The following is a 20,629-nucleotide window of genomic DNA, read 5'->3' as shown; positions in this document are numbered from 1 at the left end:
CCAAACAGAAACCTCTTACTTTTTGTTAAACATTGGTAATAAGAAACCTTCAGGTGCTCAGAAAAGTTTAAGCCACTGTTGCATATTTGTATTGTATGGGTCAGGCAGATAGTACACGATAAGTTACAGTGCATCATAACAACTATAGCATCTCATAAAACATGTAACTAAATACCGGTTCCAGTTCTAACCTAGGATTATTATAGCGTATCAGGTAAAGTCTGAGAAACAATCAAGTTATCCGTTCTCGCTCATGAGGTAACAGAAGCAATGAAGTTGAAGATTGAAGGTTTCAGATTGATATAGAAGAAACCCAGACCCACATGATTTAACGCCTACCGCGAGGTCCATCGCCTGACCTCGGACCAGGAGAAGAGAATTGGAGGTGCAATTTGTGTGTGTATGGGTCATATATGTCAAACATGTAACCTGCAAAAGGAAGCATCACAGTTTGTTTCCACTTAAAGTTATAACACAGACAATATGTACTATAGTAAGATAGTGAGACATACAAAAATAAGGGATTATGCTAACTCTAGAAAGCATGAAATTGATCATCTATGGAACAGAGTTTTATGTACAAAAATACTAGAGAAAGAAAAAATAGTAGTAGTAGCAATACAAGGCACTTGTCACAACATTCAGGTTAAAAGCTATCTGGTACATGCTGAATATTAAATGAATAAACTTATATTAGGAAAAATGTGTGATACACTAAAAATAGTGAAGACATTAACCTATTGGAAGTGAAACATAGCAGAAAATAATAGGGCAAGTGGACTGCATGCAAATTCTAGCATGTAAACTCTAGCTACGTAAGAACAGGAAAGCTGTGCAAACAAACAATGAAATGAAACAGTCAACAAGGATTGATGATTACCCGTAAGTACTTATGTAAGAGAAACAACTTAGGCAGACAATGATAGTACTGGAAAGGATGTTCAGAACACAACTCAACAAGGAATGGTAACATAAGTATTATAAGTAGAATCCTACAATGTAAAAGGCACAACTTAGGCTGGCAAAGATATTAGATTAATTCACCTTGCAGAGACTCCATGGCAGAAAAGGCTTGGCCAGGAGTGTCAAAGTCAACAAAAGCTATTACATGTCTATTATTAAATCCTCTGTTGACTAGCCTTACATCACAGAACCCGGTAAAACGGCGAAATATGTCTAGAGAAAGAAGAGTCAAGGAGCTGAAGCAATAAATGTTGAAAGCTAAAACACAACAGAAAAGATTGAGAGGTCGATTGGTGAGAACATAAACATAGAAAGAGAATACTATGCAAAAAAGGATACGTGTAAGTTCCCGTCTAGTACAGTTGGTAGGGAGACCGTCAACATATAGGGTATTTGATGCATTTGGAGGAAGATGGCTCTCATAAGATCCGCCAGAAGGCATCTGCGAAGATGTACCACGTCAAGTTAATAATCCAGTACTTCACATCTACTGAAGAACAAGTGACTACTATGTTACCTCATTGTGTATGTGAGGCCCATAAGGGACTCCCACTGATTTATCACATCCAGTCATTCCCATCCACGGTCCAAACGGGCTGTCTGCAAAAAGAGTGTAAACACTAAATTATTTGCACATATCTGTCAATTGGCATTACAATTCTAGAGGACACTGAATGTAAAGGGTCCTTTTGAGCTGAGAAAATTACAAGTTATCAATTGAGGAGACTGAGTTATTAACCTATCATATACCTCAATGACTACAACAAATATCCAACTAATGCTCAAATGGCCATCAGTCATGCTCTCAATAAAATACCACAAGGTATGCATAAATGCGACCGGCCTAGACAACTACGTGTACTCATCAACCAGCGGCCGTCCCAGAAAGAGGTTCTCCGGCTCCCGCTAGCCATCGGGTGGTGGACATTCATGATTCTGACAACCAGAATAGAATCACAGTCCACCTTTCCTACTTGTGTTTTTAACCAGAATGGCATTTTTTTTGCAAGAGGCTCATCGAGTAATGGCAAATCTGTTTCCCAATGCAGGATCCAATCAGTCCTCTTTCAGTTTCCATTACAAGAACACAATGTTATTCCATTACTCATGGCAGACATCCCCTAACAAGGACCTTATTCTTCTTCTCTTCGCGAGCGGAATGGCGAGCGACCCCATGCTGCAGCCGGCCTAGCGGATGGGAAGAGGAAGGTGCAGATGGTTGGCAAGGAGGATGACCAAGGTTCACGATTCGTGCGCCAGCGCGGTGTGGCGTATGGTCAGATCAGATTTCTGACCAAAGAAATCGAATGGAGATATTGGATTTCAAACCTTGGAACCGTGAAGGACGCAAATTTGGGAGCATTCTTAGTTGGTGGTTCTTGGACTGGTGTTTGAGAGCTGTCTTGTGGACATGAGTTGCCATGGGTTTGCTGTTTGGACCCAGATAAACATTACTAACTACACTTTCAGGAGACAAAGCAGGGGGATTAGTTCTTCAAATACCACAGCCATTATTTTGCTTTAAATTTCATGCAAAAATACATGCCGGAAAGCAAAGAAGCACTACTGAACCGTTAATTGATGCATGAAAAGTAAGGGCGGCGTACCTAAGACTACCCACAATGGAGTATCATAGCTAGTATGATGCATCACATGCATGCAAAAAGCTGATGTGTCACATCAATAAATGAAGAAAGAGATGGTAGTAGTATCATAGGTAGATACTGTATCATGGCACGTAGAACTAGAAAAATTAATGTCAAAGCAATCTTGTACACACTTTTGCATTGAGATTGTACAAATCACTAAATATAAGTAATCTATGATACTACTACATGATACCATGCATTGTGAAGATAGTATCACACACTAGTACCATATGCATGATACTACTATATGATACTTCCCATTGTAACTAGTCTAAGCACCATTTATTTATAATATATTTGGTCATAAACATCCATTTCAAAGCTCTTTACAACGCTATGCTAATGTTTTCAACAATGCAAAATCTAACACTAAACCCAATGGTAAAAAGGCTACAGACCGCCTAAGAAAGTCACAGAACTCCATCCTATAACTACTTCTCTTCCTAGGATTACTGAAGCTTTGACGGGAAATTTAGGCTAAGGAAACAGTAATATGCTATCTGATCACTTCTGTTCTGTATTCTCATTACCAAATCTGAATGCAGTGATGTTTAAAAAATATATAATCTGACCTCAACAATATCTAAAATATCTCCATGTTAAACTAGAGACAACTAATGGGTTGACTATTGAGCTTCCCTTAAAAATATTGGGGATAATCAAAGATATGGCTACACTGATGGCTGCAGTCAGGTACCTTTTTTTAGACATAACTGAAAGCCTAAGCCCACATATAGTCACCAAACAGACAATTGTATAATAAGCTACAACTATAATCATCAACAAAATCTATTTTACAACCTACAGCAATTAGCATCAACAAAATCTTATACAGTTCGATTTCTCTATGCTAACTGCTAAGGTACCACATCTATTACTGCTGTCCCTTAAACTTTAAAATAAAGCTACACAAACTTAAAAAAAAACATTAATCTAACAGAAGCAGAGAGCTGATCGGTGAGCACAAACCGAAGTATTCAGGACGCTGACGCTTGGGCGGAGGGAGGCTAGCAGGCAAAGGCAGCCGCGCAATCATGTCTGCGGCCTGCAGGAACTGCATCGCCATCATGGTTCCCGCCTGCATCATTGGTGGAGCAACATTGGGCGGAGGACCGGCGGGGAGAGGCGGTGGTAGCATCATGGGCGGAGGACCGGCGGGGAGAGGCGGTGGTGCCATCATAGGTCCGCCTTGCGGCGGCACGGTCTCTAATTCATGATTTCGTGTATGGAGGTAGTGTTGCAATCCGGGTTAATGATGACACCGGACACTACTTCCAAACACGAAAAGGGTTACGCCAAGGAGATCCGCTATCTCCGATGTTATTTAACATCGTAGCGGATATGCTGGCGGTACTCATAGAGAGAGCCAAGTCTGATGGTCAGATTGAAGGTGTGATTCCACATCTGGTTGATGGTGGCTTATCTATCCTTCAATACGCTGATGACACGATTCTTTTTATGGATCATGATCTTGAAAAAGCTCGAAACCTGAAATTAATTTTAGCAGTTTTTGAGCAATTATCAGGACTGAAAATTAACTTCCATAAAAGTGAATTGTTCTGCTTCGGTGATGCCCAAGACGATGTAGCTCTGTATACAGAGTTATTTGGTTGTGGGCAAGGCCAATTTCCGATTCGCTATTTGGGTATTCCGATTCATTATCGGAGACTGACAATTGCGGAATGGAAATTAGTGGAAGAAAGATTACAAAAACGCCTTAGTAGTTGGAAAGGTAAACTGTTGTCCCTGGGTGGAAGATTGGTACTCATTAATTCAGTACTAACTAATATGGTACTGTATATGTTATCATTCTTCATCTTACCCAAAGGAATTCTGCACAAACTCGATTATTATCGATCCAGATTCTTTTGGCAAGGGGACAACGAGAAAAAGAAATATCGACTGGTTAAATGGAGTATAGTTTGTAGTCCCAAAGATCAAGGAGGGCTCGGAGTTCATGACCTGGAGGTCAAGAACTCAGCGCTACTGGGTAAATGGCTATTTAAGCTACTTACTGAGGATGGGATTTGGCAAACTATACTTTGGAGAAAGTACATCGGCTCGAAGACATTATCTCAAATGGTTTGGAAACCTGGGGATTCACACTTCTGGGCCGGTCTTATGGCGACAAAAAATGTCTTTTTTCGACATGGGACTTTCTCCATTAAGAATGGTGCACAGATACGGTTCTGGGAAGATGCTTGGCTCGACAATGCACCCCTATGTGAACAGTATCCCGCTTTGTATAGAATTGCGCGTCGCCAAGGTGATACCATTGCAACTGTAATGGCTACCTCACCCCCGAATGTGACGTTCAGACGGGTTTTACTAGGACAAAGGCTCGTGGCATGGAACAACCTAATTCTGCGGCTTGGAGATATTCAATTATCGCCAGAGCCAGATGAATTTCGATGGAACCTCCACGTAGATGGTTCCTTTTCTGTAAAATCTTTCTACAATGCGATGCTGCTCTCTGATTTACCAGTTGATAATAATAAGAAAATTTGGAAGATGAAGATACCATTAAAAATTAAAATTTTTGGATGGTATCTTCGTCGAGGGGTTATTCTCACCAAAGATAATCTTGTTAAGCGGAATTGGCACGGAAGTACACGATGTGTCTTTTGTCATCATGACGAAAACATCAATCATTTATTCTTCCGGTGCCAGTTTGCGAGATCTATATGGTCAGTCATCCAAGTAGCGTCTACCTTGTATCCCCCGACTAGTGTCGCTAATGTCTTTGGCAATTGGCTGCATGGTATCAATTCAAGGTTTAAAATGCTTCTTAGGATGGGGGCGCTAGCAGTTATCTGGGCGCTCTGGCTATGTAGAAATGACAAGATCTTTAATGACAAAAATTGCTCTTTGTTGCAGGTTATCTACGCGATGCACGGGTATTCTCCGTTCGTGGTTACCTCTTCAGCGGGAGGAGAACCGAGACCTGTTTACGGAGGTCTGTACACGGTTGGAGGATACGGCGAGGGATACTTTTTCCCTACATGGGTGGCAGCATAGTCTACGGATAGAAGCTCCACCTAGCTCTTAGGCGTTATATAATTCATCGTTCCGATATGTATTTCGCCTCTTTTTGTTTTATGTAACTTTGGTCACTTGAGACAAACAAACGGCTGTGTGCATCCTGGTTATGCAGAGGCTGGATGTAATTGCTTCTTGAAGTAATAAAGCATCCTTTATCGAAAAAAACGACCGGCTCCTGCAGGGGCATCGGCGCCACCGCGGTTGCCCATTGCAACCCCGGGTGCGTCATGGGGTTGACTTGCGGGGACGGATGCACCATCAAAGCGTCTTGCTGGGTTGGGAGTTCCCCGGGAGCGCCGGCCATCCCGGCTGCCGACGCGGCCACGCCGGGCAGGTGGACCGGGTCGGCTGCAAACACGGACGAGTCGGGGGCGGGGGCGGCTGACCGGTGGATGGGATCGGCGGTAAAGAAGGACGAGTTGGGGGCGGCCATATCCGGAGGCTGGTGGCGGTGGGCGGACGACCTGCCGGATCTGTTCGCCGGAATGGGCTAGGGTATCCAGGGACGGCGGCTGGGGGTGGGAGGAGGTGGAGGCGCGGTCTAGTGACGCGGGGCATTCTTATACGACGGCGCGTGCTCAGGGTTGCCGGTTTTGGCATCCGGTGGCCGTTGAAGGAAGGAAACGCAGAGGAGGCGCGGCGAGGCTGAGCGCGCGGAGGGGACAGTGCGAATGCGTGAGGGATGGCGCGCGTGAGATTTCTCGTGCTGGGCCTGCGTGGGTCTCTAGTGCTTAACTTTGTGGGTAGTCTCAGCCCAGTTTGAAGCGAGCGCCAGAGGCAGTAAATGAGGGGGACCAGGTCGGTAGTTTGGGCCTAGGCCCATTAGCTCAGGTACGTTTTTTTTTCTGTTTTTCTTCTTCTCTTTCTTCTGTTTTTTTTTTCTGTTATTAATATTTTTCTTTTTCAAAATCTAACATTTTTTATGAAATTATTTTTCAAGATTTTTTTCAAAATATCAACATTTTTAAATTCAACAGTTTTAAAATTTGAACGATTTTATATTTTGAATATTGTCCAAAAAATTATATTTTTCAAAATTTGAACATTTTTCACGTTTGAACCGTTTTTTTAATTTGAACGGTTTTTAAATTCGAACATATTTCATGTTTGAACAATTTTCATTATTGAACGATTTTTTAATTTGAACGGTTTTCAGATTTTGAACGGTTTTTATATTTGAACATTTTTTAATTTAATTTTTTAAAATATTTCTATTTTTTGAATCTGAAAAATAAAATAAAAAAAGGAAACAGAAAAAACGAAAATAGAAAACAGAAAAAAGAAAACAGGAAAAAAGAAACATAAAATAAGAAACAAAAAAGAAAAGAAAAATCGAAAAAGGAGGCAGCCCGCACCTAACTGGGCCGGCCCGTACCGCGCGCAGGGTGTGCGGCGCGCGGTACGCGCTGACCTGGTCGGTGTATAGGGTTTGCCGTAAATGAGGAGGGCACTGGCCTAGAAAGCAAGTGAGAACGGATTTGGTGTGAGCCCAAGTTTTTCTTTACCAAAAAACAATGTTTTCCAGATTAAGAATAGCTTTTTCTTAATGAGCCACCCAAGATTAGTTTTACTAACTTAATTTTCCAATTGAGAAGAACATTTTTAAGTTGAAGAAATATTTATTCACACCGACGAGAAAAAGGTCATTGCTTGCTTTTAGATGTACTACCTTCGTTCCAAATGAAGTGTCACGACTTTGGCCATATTTGGTCTAGATACGCATGTATTCAGATACCTTTCAGTGTGTAAGTTCGCTCATTTTGAAGAAAAAAAACATTGAACACTTCATTTGAAAGGGAGGGAGTAGTTCGGTTTAGAACAACAATTCCTTTCTACAAAAAGAACTACTTAAGAGAATGTGACTTGATCCAGAAATTCTCTATTTTCTATACATTTTATCAGGTATGAACAATAAGCTCATGTCATATATCCCTTATCTGTAGGTTTGAAACACAACATGCATCCACATATTCTTGTACAATAGTTTTATTTTCAAAAAAAAAATCTAATGAAAGCCATGAATTTGACATTTAGGGTTAGTTTTTGATGTGTGCGGCCAAACAATTTACTTTACAACATTGTTGTAAGTCTACACAAGTTATTCATATCACGATCTTATGAAACTTTGAGGTACAAAAAAGTGTAATTCTACAAACTTATATATAGTACTCCACATTGTTTTGTGTGTTGCTAACAATGTTGCCATGTGATGATACATGCATCAAGCAAGCTCGTTAATATTTATAACCACTAAAAAGGTAGAAATTATAGAGTTGAACAAAAATCGAAGAAAGGAGCTTCGCCAGTGATACCTCATTTATGCACCATTTTTCAAATATTAAGACTCCAACTAGATCTGCAACGTTTCTTTGCTGGTCTAAACCACTAAAGAGAAGAGTTCCACATACATTCAGGGTTTGAAAGACTTAGTTTTTAAATCTTTTTTATGTTATAACTTGGTTAGGTTCATCTTATTATGAAGATTACGACGTTATTGATACTCGTTTTCCCTGTTAATCTCTCTTGTCATGTGTGCATGTTCTCTCATGCACGAGTAATTCACTCGGACATGGGAGATGTAAGGGACTAGTAACATATAGATGTTTCGATAATGCTTAATTGATATATGTGTGAATTACTTTATCTTCGTTGTGCGGATGTTTGTTCATAGTGTGACCAAACGTGTTGTGCGGTTTTCAAATACTCCTTTTAAGATCCAAACAACATGATCTAGTTACCTAATTAAGAATGTATCGTTTAGTGACTTTGCAGCCTTTATGTGTCAATTGCTGGTATCAATGATAAGCAACTACGTTATGAGGAGCACATGAAGTCACGACATGTAATGCATTGGTCCGATCTATTGTTCTTAATTACCAAGCTGACACAGAAGTGCAATAACAGAGAGGAGTACAACATAGTCATTCAAACCCATGAGATGAAGTTTGTCTATACAATGGTGACGAGCCTACCATGTTGATACGTCTCCGACGTATCGATAATTTCTTATGTTCCATGCCACATTATTGATGTTATCTACATGTTTTATGCACACTTTATGTCATATTCGTGCATTTTCTGGAACTAACCTATTAACAAGATGCCGAAGTGCCAGTTGCTGTTTTCTGCTGTTTTTGGTTTCAGAAATCGTAGTAACGAAATATTCTCGGAATTGGACGAAATCAACGCCCAGGGTCCTATTTTGCCACGAAGCTTCCAGAAGACCGAAGATGAGACGAAGTGGGGCCACGAGGTGGCCAAACCCTAGGGCGGCGCGGCCTGGCCCTTGGCCGCGCCGACCTGTGGTGTGGGGCCCTCGTGTGGCCCCCTGACCTGCCCTTCCGCCTACTTAAAGCCTCCGTCGCGAAACCCCCAGTCCCGAGAGCCACGATACGGAAAACCTTACTGAGACGCCGCCGCCGCCAATCCCATCTCGGGGGATTCAGGAGATCGCCTCCGGCACCCTGCCGGAGAGGGGATTCATCTCCCGGAGGACTCTACGCCGCCATGGTCGCCTCCGGAGTGATGTGTGAGTAGTCTACCCCTGGACTATGGGTCCATAGCTGTAGCTAGATGGTTGTCTTCTCCCCATTGTGCTTCATTGTCGGGTCTTGTGAGCTGCCGAACATGATCAAGATCATCTATCTGTAATTCTATATGTTGCATTTGTTGGGATCCGATGAATAGAGAATACTTGTTATGTTGATTATCAAAGTTATGTCTATGTGTTGTTTATGATCTTGCATGCTCTCCGTTATTAGTAGATGCTCTGGCCAAGTTGATGCTAGTAACTCCAAGAGGGAGTATTTATGCTCGATAGTGAGTTCATGTCTCCGTGAATCTGGAGGGGTGACAAGAACCTCTAAGGTTATGGATGTGCTGTTGCCACTAGGGATAAAACATTGGTGCTATGTTCAAGGATGTAGTCACTGATTACATTACGCGCAATACTTAATGCAATTGTCTGTTGTTAGCAACTTAATACTGGAGGGGGTTCGGATGATAACCTGAAGGTGGACTTTTTAGGCATAGATGCATGCTGGATAGCGGTCTATGTACTTTGTCGTAATGCCCAATTAAATCTCACAATACTCATCATAATATGTATGTGCATGGTCATGCCCTCTTTATTTGTCAATTGCCCAACTGTAATTTGTTCACCCAACATGCTGTTTATCTTATGGGAGAGACACCTCTAGTGAACTGTGAACCCCGGTCCAATTCTCTATACTGAAATACAATCTACTGCAATACTGTTCTACTGTTTTCTGCAAACAATCATCATCCACACTATACATCTAATCCTTTGTTACAGCAAGCCGGTGAGATTGACAACCTCACTGTTTCGTTGGGGCAAAGTACGTTGGTTCTGTTGTGCAGGTTCCACGTTGGCGCCGGAATCTCTGGTGTTGCGCCGCACTACATCCCGCCGCCATCAACCTTCAACGTGCTTCTTGGCTCCTACTGGTTCGATAAACCTTGGTTTCATACTGAGGGAAAACTTGCCGCTGTACGCATCACACCTTCCTCTTGGGGTTCCCAACGGACGCGTGATGTACGCGTATCAAGCTCTTTTTCTGGCGCCGTTGCCGGGGAGATCAAGACACGCTGCAAGGGGAGTCTCCACTTCCCAATCTCTTTACTTTGTTTTTGTCTTGCTTAGTTTTATTTACTACCTTGTTTGCTGCACTAAATCAAAATACAAAAAAATTAGTTGCTAGTTTTACTTTATTTGCTATCTCGTTTGCTATATCAAAAACACAAAAAAATTAGTTACTTGCATTTACTTTACTTGATTCATCATGCTTCCTTTTAATTTTACCACAAAAGACATACCGGTAGGACGTGGGTCTATAGTTGGGAGAAATAATATAGAAGAATTTTTCAATCATGTTAGTACCATTGAAGATTTTGAAGATAGACACTTGGTAGACCTTGCTCCCACTTATGAAATTGCTGCTGCGCATTTAGTTCGCCTGTGAAAACTAAATTTGTTAATCTCAATCCTATAATCCAACACATGTTCCTTACACTTGGTGATATAGAAGAGGGGGAAAAGAAAGATTTTGTTTTAGAAACACTTCTTAGAGAATTTGGTGGTCTAGCAAGAGAAGCTAGAAAGGTCTTTGCTAAATTTAATATGCTTGGTTCTCATACTAATTTTGTTAGTCTCCTTGAAAAGATGGACATGGATAGAATAAGATACACTAATAATATTGATGATGGAGGGGAGATCGAAGCACCAATACCATGTAAACTCCTAGCTATGAATGATGCACTAGAAAATAACTATGCTTGGCTTGTTCCCGAAAATTTGTTTGATGAGAGTAGCAAGCCCAAGACTAATGAAAAGGGAGACGCTAAAACTTATGTATCCAATATACTATGCTTGGTTGAGAAAAATCCACACCCCGCTGTAGAAGTACCACCCTTCGATAATACTTGATACACACTTTCTGCGCCTAGCTGAAAGGCGTTAAAGAAAAGTGCTTATGGGAGACAACCCATGGTTTTTACTACAGTACTTTGTTTTTATTTTGTGTCTTGGAAGTTGTTTACTATTGTAGCAACCTCTCCTTATCTTAGTTTAGTGTTTTGTTGTGCCAAGTAAAGTCGTTGATAGTAAAGTTCATACTAGATTTGGATTACTGCGCAGTTTCAGATTTCTTTGCTGTCACGAATCTGGGCAAAATTCTCTGTAGGTAACTCAGAAAATTATGCCAATTTACGTGAGTGATCCTCAGATATGTACGCAACTTTCATTCAATTTGGGCATTTTCATTTGAGCAAGTCTGGTGCCATTTTAAAATTCATCTTTACGAACTGTTCTGTTTTGACAGATTCTGCCTTTTATTTCGCATTGCCTCTTTTGCTATGTTGGATGAATTTCTTTGATCCATTAATGTCCAGTAGCTTTATGCAATGTCCAGAAGTGTTAAGAATGATTATGTCACCTCTGAACATGTTAATTTTTATTGTGCACTAACCTCTAATGAGTTATTCTAAGTTTGGTGTGGAGGAAGTTTTCAAGGATCAAGAGAGGAGTATGATGCAACATGATCAAGGAGAGTGAAAGCTCTAAGCTTGGGGATGCCCCGGTGGTTCACCCCTGCATATTCTAAGAAGACTCAAGCGTCTAAGCTTGGGGATGCCCAAGGCATCCCCTTCTTCATCGACAACATTATCAGGTTCCTCCCCTGAAACTATATTTTTATTCCATCACATCTTATGTGCTTTTCTTGGAGCGTCGGTTTGTTTTTGTTTATTTTTGTTTTGTTTGAATAAAATGGATCCTAGCATTCACTTTGTGGGAGAGAGACACGCTCCGCTGTAGCATATGGACAAGTATGTCCTTAGGCTCTACTCATAGTATTCATGGCGAAGTTTCTTCTTCGTTAAATTGTTATATGGTTGGAATTGGAAAATGATACATGTAGTAATTGCTATAATATCTTGGATAATGTGATACTTGGCAATTGTTGTGCTCATGTTTAAGCTCTTGCATCATATACTTTGCACCCATTAATGAAGAAATACATAGAGCATGCTTAAATTTGGTTTGCATATTTGGTCTCTCTGAAGTCTAGATAATTTCTAGTATTGAGTTTGAACAATAAGGAAGACGGTGTAGAGTCTTATAATGTTTACAATATATCTTTTATGTGAGTTTTGCTGCACCGGTTCATCCTTGTGTTTGTTTCAAATAAACCTTGCTAGCCTAAACCTTGTATCGAGAGGGAATACTTCTCATGCATCCAAAATACTTGAGCCAACCACTATGCCATTTGTGTCCACCATACCTACCTACTACATGGTATTTCTCCGCCATTCCAAAGTAAATTGCTTGAGTGCTACCTTTAAAATTCCATCATTCGCCTTTACAATATATAGCTCATGGGACAAATAGCTTAAAACTATTGTGGTATTGAATATGTACTTATGCACTTTATCTCTTATTAAGTTGCTCGTTGTGCGATAACCATGTTTCTGGGGACGCCATCAACTATTCTTTGTTGAATATCATGTGAGTTGCTATGCATGTCCATCTTGTCTGAAGTAAGAGAGATCTACCACCTTATGGTTGGAGCATACATATTGTTAGAGAAGAACATTGGGCCGCTAACTAAAGCCATGATTCATGGTGGAAGTTTCAGTTTTGGACATATATCCTCAATCTCATATGAGAATAATAATTGTTGCCACGTGCTTATGCATTAAAGAGGAGTCCATTACCTGTTGTCTATGTTGTCCCGGTATGGATGTCTAAGTTGAGAATAATCAATAGCGAGAAATCCGATGCGAGCTTTCTCCTTAGACCTTTGTACAGGCGGCATAGAGGTACCCCATTGTGACACTTGGTTAAAACATGTGTATTGCGATGATCCGGTAGTCCAAGCTAATTAGGACAAGGTGCGGGCACTATTAGTATACTATGCATGAGGCTTGCAACTTGTAAGATATAATTTACATGATACATATGCTTTATTACTACCGTTGACAAAATTGTTTCATGTTTTCAAAATCAAAGCTCTAGCACAAATATAGCAATCGATGCTTTCCTCTTTGGAGGACCATTCTTTTTACTTTTATGTTGAGTCAGTTCACCTATTTCTCTCCACCTCAAGAAGCAAACACTTGTGTGAACTGTGCATTGATTCCTACATACTTGCATATTGCACTTGTTATATTACTCTATGTTGACAATTATCCATGAGGTATACATGTTACAAGTTGAAAGCAACCGCTGAAACTTAATCTTCCTTTGTGTTGCTTCAATGCCTTTACTTTGAATTATTGCTTTATGAGTTAACTCTTATGCAAGACTTATTGATGCTTGTCTTGAAGTACTATTCATGAAAAGTCTTTGCTATATGATTCACTTGTTTACTCATGTCATATACATTGTTTTGATCGCTGCATTCACTACATATGCTTTACAAATAGTATGATCAAGGTTATGATGGCATGTCACTCCAGAAATTATCTTTGTTATCGTTTTACCTGCTCGGGACGAGCAGAACTAAGCTTGGGGATGCTGATACGTCTCCGACGTATCGATAATTTCTTATGTTCCATGCCACATTATTGATGTTATCTACATGTTTTATGCACACTTTATGTCATATTCGTGTATTTTCTGGAACTAACCTATTAACAAGATGCCGAAGTGCCGATTCTTTGTTTTCTGCTGTTTTTGGTTTCAGAAATCCTAGTAACGAAATATTCTCGGAATTGGACGAAATCAACGCCCAGGGTCCTATTTTGCCACGAAGCTTCCAGAAGACCGAAGAGGAGACGAAGTGGGGCCACGAGGTGGCCAAACCCTAGGGCGGCGCGGCCTGGCCCTTGGTCGCGCCGACCTGTGGTGTGGGGCCCTCGTGTGGCCCCCTGACCTGCCCTTCCGCCTACTTAAAGCCTCCGTCGCGAAACCCCCAGTACCGAGAACCACGATACGGAAAACCTTACTGAGACGCCGCCGTCGCCAATCCCATCTCGGGGGATTCAGGAGATCGCCTCCGGCACCCTGCCGGAGAGGGGATTCATCTCCCGGAGGACTCTACGCCGCCATGGTCGCCTCCGGAGTGATGTGTGAGTAGTCTACCCCTGGACTATGGGTCCATAGCTGTAGCTAGATGGTTGTCTTCTCCCCATTGTGCTTCATTGTCGGGTCTTGTGAGCTGCCGAACATGATCAAGATCATCTATCTGTAATTCTATATGTTGCGTTTGTTGGGATCCGATGAATAGAGAATACTTGTTATATTGATTATCAAAGTTATGTCTATGTGTTGTTTATGATCTTGCATGCTCTCCGTTATTAGTAGATGCTCTGGCCAAGTTGATGCTAGTAACTCCAAGTGGGAGTATTTATGCTCGATAGTGGGTTCATGTCTCCATGAATCTGGAGGAGTGACAAGAACCTCTAAGGTTATGGATGTGCTGTTGCCACTAGGGATAAAACATTGGTGCTATGTTCAAGGATGTAGTCACTGATTACATTACGCGCAATACTTAATGCAATTGTCTGTTGTTAGCAACTTAATACTGGAGGGGGTTCGGATGATAACCTGAAGGTGGACTTTTTAGGCATAGATGCATGCTGGATAGCGGTCTATGTACTTTGTCGTAATGCCCAATTAAATCTCACAATACTCATCATAATATGTTTGTGCATGGTCATGCCCTCTTTATTTGTCAATTGCCCAACTGTAATTTGTTCACCCAACATGCTGTTTATCTTATGGGAGAGACACCTCTAGTGAACTGTGGACCCCGGTCCAATTCTCTATACTGAAATACAATCTATTGCAATCTTTGTTCTCTTGTTTTCGCAAACAATCATCATCCACACTATACATCTAATCCTTTGTTACAGCAAGCCGGTGAGATTGACAACCTCACTGTTTCGTTGGGGCAAAGTACTTTGGTTGTGTTGTGCAGGTTCCACGTTGGCGCCGGAATCTCTGGTGTTGCGCCGCACTACATCCCGCCGCCATCAACCTTCAACGTGCTTCTTGGCTCCTACTGGTTCGATAAACCTTGGTTTCATACTGAGGGAAAACTTGCCGCTGTACGCATCACACCTTCCTCTTGAGGTTCCCAACGGACGCGTGCTGTACGCGTATCACATGTACACATGCACAAAGATTAATGTCACACTTTGATTGTCCAAATAGAATTTCTGCTTATATTCTTGAAACAATCATTATTGCGCCTAACCATTTCATTAAAGAAAATCATATCTTCAGTTTTGTTTGGTTTGTTTTAGTTTATTACCAGAATTCATATTCCTTCACAAATTATCCACAATATCTATGCTACTAAAGTCTTGCATGGACCTACTAGAAGTATGACCTAAACACCAACCAACATAACACTTTGCATCCTCATTGGGATCATAGGAAACTAGTATCGATATCTGTTGTGTGCTTCAACTAATTCTATGCGCTTGCATGATGTGTTAAATATCAGCCAACCATTAAGGTAGGGATTAGATGGTTCGAGGATAAGCCACTGGTTCACACCACATACCCTCTTGAATTTATAGTACATTGTACCCTACAAATCTCGATAGGATACTTTTTAGACTCATTGTAAAATCATGTTTAAAGTATGTAGAGACACTAAACGGGGATGTAAGAATATATAAACACATTTAGGTCCACCTCAATGGCACATGTACATTGTCGTAAATGGATGTGAGCTTGTAATTTCTATGATTTGCCAACATTTAAGCGGATTTAACATCAACAAAATGTTAGAACATAATGTGGAAAATATAATTTTCAGATAGATATTTATTGGCATTCATAGCTGATTCATGTTGTTAGAATTTATCAACTAATACAATGTACATAATTATCATTGTATTAGTTCATAAATGTTGTGTGATGATACATATTTTAAGACTTATCAAGAAAATAAGTTATGCATAAGTAAAAAATGTTTAGTATAAAAAGTTTGACAGTATGATATTTTTAAAAATAGATTGGGTAACTTTTTCACTTGATCCAGCGGCAATACAAGGTGTCAATTTTAGAAGAAAAATTATTGTAGATTCTATAGTACATACTCATGAGTCACAACTGTAGTTATGTGATGAGAAGATGGGTATATAACTAATTTAAAATTGAGGGCATTTTTCCTTTCGTTTTCATCATTTTTTTCTCGGAGCACTGAAGCAGAAGCCGATGCTTCTAGCGACTGAGCGAGACTCACTGGTTCGAGCGACACAAATAGTTATTGTAATCTTGTATTGGCATGAGACAACGATTTGTTTTTACCATCGTGTATCTAGAGATATTTATGGTGGCATATTTGCACTTCTGCTACATTCTTACATATGCATCGTTAACAAAAGAGGAGCAAAAGGCTATACATGGTCTAAAAAACAAAAATAAAAAATGGTAGACCTCTATCACCAACAAATAGCATGATAGCGAAAAAATAATGTAAATCTGTTGAACAAGTATGAATGCTAAAATCCTAATAATAATAATAATAATAATAATAATAATAATAATAATAATAATAATAATAATAATAAGTAATGCAAGAGGCTATGTTTTCTGTTGTTGTTGCTATCAAAACATAGCGCCAATAGTGGTCGCCAACCCCCGAGTCCCCGACAGTTGAGCTTATTTTCTCAAGAAATGTCTGTGATGCAAAATCGACAGGTGAATCTCAGCCTCCAACTCGGTAAAGTCCCGGCGCCATTGTTACCCATCAAGAAATGTACATGATGAAAACACCGGTAGTTGGATCTCAGCTTCGATCTCGGCAAAGTTCCAGCGCCGCTGTTATCTGGTTCAGTTGCCATCGTTATCTTGTTAGGTCAGGTGTGATGCCATACCATTGTACCAAATCACTCCCGTCGCGCTCAGATCATGATTGTCTTGGGCTCTTTATCACGCAAAAAGCAACAACTGATGGCTATACAAAAGTCAGAACATCGGAGAGGACCTGGCTCACAGTCACAGAGGGCTCGTCTTCTACGGTGGCTCCTGGCAGTCTGGCACGGGGCTCGGTTCGGTGCGGGTCGGAGTTGGTGGCCAGTCCCGTCCGACAGACCTCTACCCTCGCCACGGCGCGAGATTGGTAACACGGATGTCGCCGCACCTGCTACGAATGCGTGGCTTGTGAGCCCGGAAACGGAAAGCCCAGCGACCGAGACGACTCCTGGACTCGAGCCCAACGGCCGAATGGTGCGGTAGGTTGTTTGCCTCGCGCTGCGCCGTGTGACAGCGACATTCTTTACCTCGCCATTTCCCCCGTCCTCGACGCCGCGAATATACCTCCCCCTCCTCCGCCTCTATTATCACCTCGCCTGAGAGCCCCGCCTCCGCATCCCCTTATTATACTCATGGAGCTCCCACTCCATTCTCGCTGACAGACGGACGGACGGGCAAGCGCCGCTGCGACGAAAACCCACCGACGCCCGCGCGTGTGGAGCGGCCTCGGCGGCGGCGGCGGCGGCGGCGATGGGGCTGCTGTCCAACCGGGTGGACCGGTCGGAGATCAGGCCCGGCGACCACATCTACACATGGAGGGCCGTCTACGCCTACTCCCACCACGGTACCTACCCTCCCCTCCCCTCCCCTGGCTGTGTCCGTTTCTCTGAATTTCAATCTCTGAATTTCCGCCAACGGCTCCTCCGTGCGCTTCTCCTACCCGACTGCTCTGCCGGCCGGCGCCGACAACTGCCACTGCGTTCGATTCGTACGCAAACGAGAACCGCTGGCTCGGCCGAGGATTCCGGCCCTTGCCTGGCGAATGCGGGGCATTGGCGCCGAGGAATTCCAGTCACGCTTCTGTTGTTGCCGTCAGTGTGGTGTGCGTCTGCTCCACTGAATGTTACATCTCAACTGGGGGTAATCTGCGGTTCGCTCCTAGACCCAAGGCCCCCTGGTTGAAGCGGCGATCGCTTCATTGGTAGGAGATGCGCGTCAACCACCGAGTCTCCTGGTTTTGTTGCTTGCAAGGGCAAGTTGCCAGCCGGATGAGAGCAAATTCGGAGCTGGTCAGGTCAGCTGTAGCACCCCGATTCTGCACAATAAGGAGTAATCTCTTCCCTTTGGAGCAAAGTACTCTGTAAAGTCGTGAACAACATTACTTTTGGTTGAATGGCTACTGCAACGGCACACGAAAAATGTTCACTGTATATGGTAAGGATCCGTGCCATGTTTCTAGTTCTAACCCATCTCATCTCAGTTAGTTGTGTGTTGAATTGAGGGGTTCGAGTTAAACTGAAGCTCTTGAACTGTACCCGTAAATGCTTCCAGATGGCTGTGAGCCCGTGACGCCACATGCCGTGTCTCCTGCTCTACATGTACAACAATTGACACTTGTTCTTCTTCACCTACTGCTAACCAACTTGCTTGTCCGTATCTATTGTTTGTTGCATTCGTGGAGTACCCTTCCTATTACTGTATTATTTCCAGATTGCTCACAGGGCATGAGAACTTGGAGCCCTCTAATTATTAATTTGTCCTGGAGCAACTGTAAACTAATACCTCCATGGTAACATCTAGTTTTACATTGTTTTGTTGAGAACTTGGCATCATAGTTGCCCTCTTTTGTCTTTGATCCTCAACCCCAACTATTTACAGCAATTCTCTTACTTTCCTTCTCATCAGTACTTCAGTAAGGCAGGCACCTTTGACATCCCATTTCTACACCGTGTCACTGTGAGCTATAGGGGGGTGGTGTCTAAAGCATCAGACATCTGTGCTTTTAGTTGGCAGATGCAGTGTTATATCAATTGACGTGGTCCTTTTTGTGCATTCAGTCAGGGCCGTAGCCCATATGTAGGGAGGACATGTTGTAGGTTTTGCACATGATGCCATGGCGACCTGCATGGAAAAGCTACATTATTTGTCAAAACTGTCGTATCCCCTCGCCCCACACCCACCCACTCACACACCAATCTGTCGGTTCTTCCTGAATCTGTTTCTCTTTCCATGCATATTGCTTTTCCAGATATTATTGTAGTGTCGGTCATTTTCTTATTCAGTTACCACTGATTGCGTGTTCAGGTATTTACGTCGGAGGAAGCAAAGTGGTCCATTTTACGCGAAAGAAGGAGGTTGAATCTTCAGATTCGTCCAACTCCTTCTCCAGCCTGATCTCATTCTCGGAGGCTTCATCGGAGTGCCCAACATTCCCAGACTGTGGTTTTCAGCTGTCGGATAGTGGTGTCGTGCTTACCTGCTTGGATTGCTTTCTTGGCAATGGCTCACTCTACTGCTTCGAGTATGGAGTGCCATCCGCAATTTTCCTTGCGAAGCTGCGAGGGGGAACCTGCACCATTGCCCAATCAGACCCATCCGAGGTCGTGGTCCGGAGAGCTATGCACTTGCTTCAGAATGGGTTTGGCAACTACGACATATTCGAGAAGAACTGCGAGGACTTTGCACTCTACTGCAAGACTGGACTTATTCCTGCCGATGAGCCAGGCATCGGGGCAAGTGGGCAAGCATCAGCCGCCGTTGGGATCCCATTGGCAGCTCTTATGTCCAGTCCATTCAAGATGTTCGCCGCCGGTCCACTCGGGATGGCCACTGTCACGGCCGGGATGTACTGTGCTGGTAGATACATCACTGACCTAGGAGTAAGGAAGGACGTCACCAAAGTCGAAGTGGAGAACCTATCATCACACCTTGGTTTCCGCCGCATTGAAGATGCAGAATCGGTGAACAGCAGCCCAGATAAAGTGAAGAAGACCTTGCTCCCAATGAAGAGAAAACGCGAGAGGTGACTTCCGCTTGACGGTCTGGGAGCATAGACTTCTCTGCACTACGTCGATAATTGGTGCAGATATGTGGATACTATATCAAATCTATGCTTCAGTATAATAAGCTTGATATATAGCCATAGATATAATGTAACTGTGAAGCGTGCTATCATATAGTTGAGTGCACACTTCACACCATCAGTTGAACAACTCTCCAAACTGGATTTGTGATGGAAATTTGACAGTTTGGTCTCTAAATCAGATGCATTTTTTTACCATTGAGTCTATTAATATGATAGCTCCTGTTCTTTCACTTCTGCTGCAAATTGAGAGCTACAGCAGTATTTTCAGAAGGTTCTGAGTCATGGTTAAGATATAAATTGTGTTGATTGTTTATCATGATGAACTTAAATCTGAGCACTCTGGTGGCTGAACTCCAAAGTCAGCTGCAGTTTTACATACTGATCGCAAATATTTTCAGAAGGTGAGTCATAGTTAAGGCCTAAATTGTGTTGATTATATCTCACTGTGAACCTAAAATCGGAGCATTTTGGAGGCTCAACATCAGTGTCAGAAATTCTATATTTTTTTTCCTATTTGGCCATTTCCGAGTCTCTCAAGACGGTAAACGGTCGGCAGAGTTTGTTTCAACTTTTCACCAGGTAGAGAATGTCATAATGTATCACTGACTCACTCGAGATGGCGAAGCGTCGGTGGTGTGTTTCCACTTCTCATCATGATTC

At 42.3% G+C, this 20,629-nt stretch overlaps 2 protein-coding genes across 2 annotated transcripts; one reads left to right on the top strand and one right to left on the bottom strand.

Moving 5' to 3' along the window:
- Positions 1–60: 60 nt before the first annotated feature.
- Positions 61–3,717, bottom strand: LOC127298332 (nuclear speckle RNA-binding protein B-like). The gene is made up of 4 exons (XM_051328220.2): positions 3,582–3,717; positions 1,481–1,563; positions 1,045–1,405; positions 61–429 (listed from the first exon to the last, which is right to left on the bottom strand). The coding sequence occupies exons 1-4, from the start codon at positions 3,697–3,699 to the stop codon at positions 329–331; spliced, it is 663 nt and encodes a 220-aa protein (XP_051184180.1). The 5' UTR covers positions 3,700–3,717; the 3' UTR covers positions 61–328.
- Positions 3,718–17,475: 13,758 nt separating this feature from the next.
- On the top strand, positions 17,476–20,161 carry LOC127302533 (protein LEAD-SENSITIVE 1). The gene is made up of 2 exons (XM_051332997.2): positions 17,476–17,728; positions 19,189–20,161. The coding sequence occupies exons 1-2, from the start codon at positions 17,635–17,637 to the stop codon at positions 19,908–19,910; spliced, it is 816 nt and encodes a 271-aa protein (XP_051188957.1). The 5' UTR covers positions 17,476–17,634; the 3' UTR covers positions 19,911–20,161.
- Positions 20,162–20,629: the final 468 nt, after the last annotated feature.

Source organism: Lolium perenne, chromosome 5, assembly GCF_019359855.2.
Source record: "Lolium perenne isolate Kyuss_39 chromosome 5, Kyuss_2.0, whole genome shotgun sequence".
NCBI classification, from domain to species: domain Eukaryota; kingdom Viridiplantae; phylum Streptophyta; class Magnoliopsida; order Poales; family Poaceae; genus Lolium; species Lolium perenne.
Note: the sequence above shows the minus strand (reverse complement) of the source record. Positions and strands in the feature narration are given on the sequence as shown.